The 7,639-nt window shown below is 43.8% G+C and overlaps 1 protein-coding gene across 3 annotated transcripts in view; it reads right to left on the reverse strand.

Annotated features, from left to right (window-relative positions):
* ARL15 (ADP ribosylation factor like GTPase 15) overlaps positions 1-4,066 on the reverse strand; it is a 441,654-nt gene extending 437,588 nt beyond the window's left edge. For 2 of the 3 annotated variants that reach the window (XM_015140047.3, XM_078004127.1), the window contains exon 1: positions 3,923-4,066. In XM_015140047.3, coding sequence (XP_014995533.1) covers positions 3,923-3,970 — 48 coding nt within the window. In that variant the 5' untranslated portion in view covers positions 3,971-4,066. 3 annotated transcript variants of the gene reach the window in all.
* Between the last annotated feature and the right edge of the window lie 3,573 nt (positions 4,067-7,639).

Here is a 7,639-nt window from a genome sequence, read left to right on the forward strand (position 1 = left end):
CCCGGGTTCAAGCAATTCTCCTGCCTCAGCCTCCCAAGTTGCTGTGATTACAGGCATGCGCCACCACGCCCAGCTAATTTTTGTATTTTAAGTAGAGATGAGGTTTCTCCATGTTAGCCAGGCTGGTCTTGAACTCCTGACCTCAAGTGATCCACCTGTCTCACCCCCGCAAAGTGCTGGGATTACAGGCATGAGCCACCTTGCCCAGTCACACAATTATTAACATTTTATATTTGAAAAGCAACATACTGTTTACAAATGGCTTTCCCTCCACTATCTCATTTAATCATCACAGGTATTACACAGAGTACAACCAATTCTACCACTGTTGTTTTGATGGCACAAAGGGAAAAAGGTTAATTCCACATCAACCATCACATGAGTCAAGACAGAAAATTCTGAACTGAATGGAATCTAGAAGTTGATCTTGTCCAACCTCCCAGGAAAACTCGAGAAATGTGTTTTGCTCTTTCATTTTAACCTGACTATTTTCTCCTACCTTATTCAAAAACCTTTGCACATTGTGTTACTAGTTATACCTATGAGAAGAAAGAGTAAGATGCTGATACTGCCTGTTGGGACAGCAGCTAAATGTTTACCCAAAAAACCTGGCAGATGTAAACAAGGCCTTTAAACCCCATCATGAAAGGGGAAAAGTTGTGTGCCCTTCAAGGAAGAATCACTCATCAACCAGAAAACAGATTTTTATGTTTAAATTGTCACCCCGGCTAAACGGATTATATCTTGATCATCTTCAAGTTAAGAGTAAAGGATACATCCTGCATTCCCCAGAACAAAACACCTAATCCAAACAGATTTTATCTTGTCTCTGTTTAAAAACTGGTGGAAAAAAGCAGAATTTCCCTTTCCATTTCATATGCATCTGATTCAACAAATAAAATATCGGGCCCTAACTATTAATACATGCCAACAACCAAGTCAGGCTCTGCACCAGGTGATACATCTAATTGATTAGGATTAGCAAATTTCTATTCTTTCCCTGGACTGAAATCAATAAAACCCTGTCTTAAATATTAAAGTACTAACCCTGTCCCTCACCTTGACTGTCACTTCTGAGAACATTTGTTTTAAGAAATGAACAGCGACCTCGAAGATCAGTAGAGCTTCTTCATCTGTTTTAATAACTCAATCCTATTAAAAAGATTAATCCTGTTAAAAAAAAAAAATAGCACCTCCACCTTTCTCTCCCCTCTTCCTTTCCACTCTCCTCCAAATAAAAAGGTTAAGTGATGACATCCAGCCCAAAGAACAACGAACAATACATACACACACAGAGCTCTCTCTTCCAGTTTCCAACAGGAACAACACAAGACTGTCAAATACTGCTGAAAAAACCATTATTCTTGTCAAGTGCATGGAAAGGGAACTTACTCTAATCCATTCAGCAAAGTCTGGAGTCAAACTTGGAATGAAAGATGCATTTTTTTTTTTTTTTCCTGCAAGGTAAGTAAAAGAACTCAGGAATTTTTTTCAATAAGATACCAGATGCAAATAAATTATTATTCCTCAGAAATAAGGCTTTTAATAAACACCACACAGAGTATGCATAAGCAAGCAAATCAATCCGAAAGACAGGAAGAGAAGAATAATGTGTGGCACATCATTTTCTCTCAAAGTCGATAAGCAAAAGTGAACACAAAAAGGCCATCTCGGGAGGGCTAATTTTTTGTTTTGAGATGGTTTTTCTGTTTGTTTCCATCCAGTTTAATGCTAAAGAATTTTCTTAAATCTTTTCACAGGGGACACTTAGCACACTCACAAAAACTAAACTGTTTCCTTTAAGATTTCTTTTCTCACCTCCAAAGAGTAGCCAGTGGCTTTTATGGGGTTGGTCACTGCACTTGTGAATTTTAGACGGATAAAGTGGCAAAATAATGATTTTTTTAAAATATAAAAGTAAAACTAAGATGTATGGCAGGTAAAACTTTCTAAAAAGCCAAGTCAAATTTGGGGCCTGCTGATTTTGACACAAAGCTGTTAGTAAATTGGCAAAGAAATGAATCTGCTTTTAGGGTAACCTTGAGCCCAGGGAAAATAAAAAAGCCAAGTCAAAGTTGTGACCTGTTGATTTGACACAAAGCTGTTAGTAAATTGGCAAATAAATTAATCTGCTTTTAAGGTAACCTTGAGGCCACAAACATTCATCCACTCACCTTAAGACTATGCCTATCTAGAGGTTAGCCTGAGTAATTAACCAGAGTTATCAATTTTGTTTTCACTAATCATTTTGATAGGTTTGACACCTCAAAGACGGCTTTGTGATGCAATTTATAAATTTAAAACACATCCAGTAAATAAAGAAAATAGTAAAATGTCAGAACCACCTGATTTTCTTTTTTAAGAACTATTTAAGTATTCAAAATTAGCTTTTAGTAGTACAGAATGTCACCCTTTCCTACTTGGTAATTATCCCAACAAAGTTTGGCTTTAATTTACGCAGACTGCAAGACAAAAACCATGTATTGTAATATATAAGATAAGTTACAAATTAAATCTGTTATTTAACTTAGAAAACAATCTTCTGGACACTTTGGCAGCTCTCTTAACTTACAGGGCACCTTGTATTGTGAAGAGTGTTCATAATCAGACAACCCCCTTAACCAGCTACAGTACTGAGTGAATAATATCCCTTTATCACAAAGATAAAGGAAGTTACTGCCATCAACAAATGAACAACAAAACAGAACTTGAACTCAGAATTTTAGATTCAGCTCCATTCACAAGGCCATGCATTAACTGCAATCACCATCCTTTCCCACCAAGACCATCAAGCTCTGAAGCATTAGGAGAAACATTTTCTTTATGGACACTAAAATAAGCCCAATACACAGATGACAGTACAAAGCCGGTCCGGCGTTTCTTGGCCATCAAAGCATGCACAGACTTTCTCTGTACAGCCTTAAGTGTAATTCCTAGAAGGCACTGGCAAATCTCTGCCAGGCAGAGACTCTGCAGTCGAAAACCGAGTGCATGTGCTCAAGATGACAGGAGGGTCAATGTTTCTAACCGTCTACTTCAACTCTGCATGGCAATAGCGGTTCTGCCCAACATGGTAAACAAAGTAATCATATAGGATCGAACACAGTCCCTGTAAATGAGGATCCCCTTAAACGCAAACAAGCAGCTCTGGGGAAACATAATTTCCGCTCGCATAATTCCACTAAGACACACACAGAAGTCCATTTTTAAAATGATGTTCGGTCCCAGCACTGTGCTGACACTTTTCCCACCTAAACTTCTCAGCACAAGCCTGGCCTAAACAGCCGGGTTCCAGTCCGTGCACAGTGGAACAGCAGCACGCACCCAAGACCGGAATGGTGGGGCAATACCTGTCCCTACTCAGTCCTGTTCGGACCAGCCTGCGAGGTAGTTTAGAACCGTCTGCTTTATGGTAATGTGCTTTTAAAACCCCGCCACGACCGAGGTCATAGCTTTAGAGATTTAATAACAATCAAATGACCAGGGCTGCTGGGCACTTAGTGAGCCATTCTGGTTATGGCTCTTTAATAGCACCTGGAGTTCTGCTCCAGGGAGAGCGGAAAACTCCCGCTCCCCCGGAAAGAAAGTCCTCTGCGGAGAGCGCAGAGGGAAGCCAGGAAACCGATCGCGGGCAGGGGACGCGCCGCCGCGGCCGCCCCATCTCTCAAGCAGCCCCAGCGCGACCCTCGCCCCGCAGCCGTGCTGGCCCAGGCCGCACCTTTACCTGTCAGCTCCACCACCCGCCGCCCTGGAGGCTGCCCCTCCGAGTCCAGGGCACGGCTTCCGAGCCGGCTGCGGGAGAAAGAACCCCAGAGGCATCCTATCCCAAAGAAAGAAAGCAAAAAGGCTGCTCCTCAAGGCAGGGGGCCATCGGGCACGCCGAGATCCGAGAGGCGACATGCCACCCCTGCCATGCACCTACCAGATAATCCATGTACAGAAACGCCTCAGTTATCCGGAGATCAGACATCCGGCAGCCTAAAGCATCCGGAACGGCTTCGAACCCGGAAAAAAAAGCAGCGTCTCTGGCTGCGAACAAGCAGCTGCTGAAAAAGCCAGCAACAGCGAAAATAGCCGAAAGCAGCCGACTAGCCGGAGATTACACAAGGGGCGCGGCGATTGGCCAGGCGGGAGGGCAGAAGGAAAGAGGCGCGCTCATTGGCTGCGGCGCCTATAAAAGGCAGGCCCCAGTCGGTGGTGAGAGAGAAACGCGGGAGCGGCGGGGGGTGTGGGTTTGTGTGCGGTGAGCGGAGGAGCCGGGGTTGGGGCGGTGCGGCTGGGGTGGGGGTGGTGCAAGCGGAAGAAAGAGCCAAGAGAGCGGAAAAGCGACTGGTGCTGTCGCCGCCCGAGTTTTGTGTTTCTACAGCTTCCCAGTTGGGTACAGCGAAGCTGAACTCCGTGTTCCCGGGCTGGAGAGCCTTGGTGTCCCCGCCTACCCCCAGTAGGAAGCGAGCGCTGTAACGTGGGAGGCGTGGTCGCCACTGATCATCTCTCTCCCCAGAGAGCCTTCCTAAAGGCTTTGCCGCCACGAGACGGCACCACCGGGAAAGAAGTGTGTGGAAGTGTACCCCGTAAACAGGCAGTCCTGTACGCGACTTAGGGGCAGAAAGACCCTCCGCACTTTTATCATTTGAAACTAAGGCGGACGATTCCAGCCTGGTGTCCCTGAGTACACACAGGCCCCCGCGCGCAGCCAGAGTTGACTGAGGAACCCATCTTCGAACCCCTGCGTAGAATGCCAAACAGTCCTAGGATAATTCGCTTTCCTCCACGTGAAAAGGAAAAGAAAAACATGTGAGGACTCGCAGTAGTCACTTGTACTCCCCAAACACACGGGAAGAAGTGATCAGTTTGCATGCTTGGAGTGAAATTACACTCAGCACAAATCCAACGCCCCCGAGTCAAATGAGCAATAGAATCTCTGCAAAAAAAAAAAAAAAAAAAAAAAAAAAAAAAAAAAAAAAAAAAACACACAAGTAACAATATTTGTGACCCGATATTATTTCAAGAGGTAAAAACATCTGTAAGATGCATTTGGGACTTGTGCATTTCCTGGTAATGTCAACATCGCATTAAGCTAGTGGGGTTAGGCAGGGAAAGCCTGAATCGGACAAGAAACTGGCTTTTTCTTTTCTTTTCTTTTCTTTTTTTTGTTTTTTGAGGCTATAAATAACTAGACCATGCCAGACACAGCTATGTACTTAGGCTCAGGTGATTGGAGTGCCCCCCCATTCCCACCCTCAGGGCTTAGGGAGAATGGAAGATAAGGTGGATGCTCTCACCTGTATTAATAGTTAGGGTTTGCATATATACAGTGAAATTTCAAGAGTGAAACTTCATCAACTGAACTCTTTATGAAGTGACTGCCTGACTGTACACATGTTTTAGGAGTTGAATTTTTACTTTCCCCCTAACTTGACACTTTTCTTTTTTTGTATCCTCAAGAAACAAATTTCCGTACCGTAAGTTTACCTGAGACTACCAAAACAGTTCTGTTAAATAACCGTGGCATTAACCCTAAATGTGTATATAACCAATAAGAGCGAAGCAGCCCCCTAGAGGGAGCTGTAGGTTGGTGAGCCAAGTGATTTTACGTATGCTGTCTAATTTCCCAACCTGTTTGCTCAGCTGCAAAACGAGAATTCCTACCACCAGAGAGTTGTGAGTGTTTGGGCGGGGGGCGGGGGGCGGGGGGCGGGGGGCGGGAAGGGTTGGGGAGGTTGTTTTTGTTTTTTTGAGACAGGGACTCTCTCTGTTGCCCAGGCTGGAGTGCAGTGGTGCGATCTCCGCTCACTGCAACCTCCGCCTCCCCGGCTCAAGCATCCTCCCACCTCAGCCTGCAGAGTCGCTGGGACCACAGGTGTCCACCATTACGCTGGTCTAATTTGTTGTATTTTGGGGGTAGAGACGAGGTCTCACTATGTTGCCCAGGCCTGTTTCTAACTCCTGGACTCAAGCAATCCGCCCGCCTCGGTCTCCCAAAGTGCCATTAGTTCCAATTTTGATTTTCCCTGGCATTCTCTTAATTCAAACACATGTAGGTTTAGAAGAGATTTTCACCTAGATTTTGGAGGAGATGGACGTCCATAAACCTATACTCTTCAGCACAATTTGTTTGAAACTAATTTGGAAAACAAAACCTCTCAATGAGCAGAAATAGTCATGGAACATTTTTTGTTTGTTTTGCTTTGTTTTGCTTTTCCTGGTGAATAAGGACACTTTAAGATAAAGGGCTTGAGTTAGCAAAGAGACACCTTTTGGTCCATTGTCTTAGTGATAAATGGTGTGTTGGCTACAGCCCAATCAGGCTTTTGAGAGGCCTGTCAGTCTCTCTGCGGAGGAGGATAGCCACTCAGGAGCAGGTGACTTCTGCCTTTCCTTTAAAAGTTAAGCTTAGGGAAAGATAGTCCTGAACAGGTCATTAGGGTCAATGTGGTTCTTGCTGCCTCTAAGAATTAGTATATGGCGCCAAAGCAGGGCGATGAAAGAATATGTTCAAGGAAAAGTTCCAAAGACTGCACCATAATATTCACTTTATTTCACACAATTTGCACATTCATTATGACTGGCATCAATGAAAACCTTGTAGTCAATGTAATGTATTAAAAAATCACATATTGCATTTTAGGAAAGAGTCCTTATAAAATAACAACAACAACAACGACAACCTGTAGATTTTGAACTCCATACGGAGCACATTTTTCCAATTATATGTTTTCTGAGGTGTCAATGAGTCTGCCTCTACAGAGGAAAGAGGCTAACTTGACTGAATTGGTATGAACAGATAATACACTACCCACTACATGAAGCTGCAGTCATAGCTGATAGGGTTGGTAGCAACAGAAGCAATCGCCTCAATACCTGCTTTTTGAAAGAGTGTAGAGAAGTTAGAATGCATTTAATCAACCTACCATACTGTATGCCAAATAAGACTGCCATCCAGAACAAGACATGATCTCATTAACCTAGTTCTGCCCTTGCTGTCAGTAAAAAGAATCACCCTCTTCCAGATGCATAAGAAACATGTAAACTCATGAGGCAATTGCCTTACTGCATAGGTTTTGAGGAAAGAGGCTGATATGGTTTGACTGTGACCCCACCCAAATCTCATCTTGAATTCCCACGTATTGTGGGAGGGACCCGGTGAGAGGAAGTTGCGTCATGGGGGCGAGTCTTTCCTGTGCTGTGCTTATAATAGTGGTAAGTCTCATGAGATCTGATGGTTTTATAAGGAGGAATTTCCCAGCATGAGCTCTCATTCTGTCTTGCCTGTTGCCATGTAAGACATGTCTCTGCTCCTGCTTCACCTTCTGCCATGATCGTGAGGCATCCCCAGTCATGTGGAACTGTAAGTCCGTTAAACCTCTTTCTTTTCTAAGTTGCCCAGTCTCAGGTATGTCTTTATCAACAGCATGAAAACAGACTAATACAGAGGCCATCACTGTTGCTTGTCAAAAGCAAAGAGAAATTATTTTGACAGTCCATACTCTAAAATTCCATAAAGGCTGCTGGCTAGCCAAATTTGGATGAAATTTTTTTGTTAAACTGTCAACTTGCAAGAAATGAAAACAGAAATGCATTTTTGCAACTTGGTCCCCAACTTTCCAGAAAATTCAACATATTAGTTGTTATTTCCAGC

Source organism: Macaca mulatta, chromosome 6 (assembly GCF_049350105.2).
Source record: "Macaca mulatta isolate MMU2019108-1 chromosome 6, T2T-MMU8v2.0, whole genome shotgun sequence".
NCBI lineage: Eukaryota > Metazoa > Chordata > Mammalia > Primates > Cercopithecidae > Macaca > Macaca mulatta.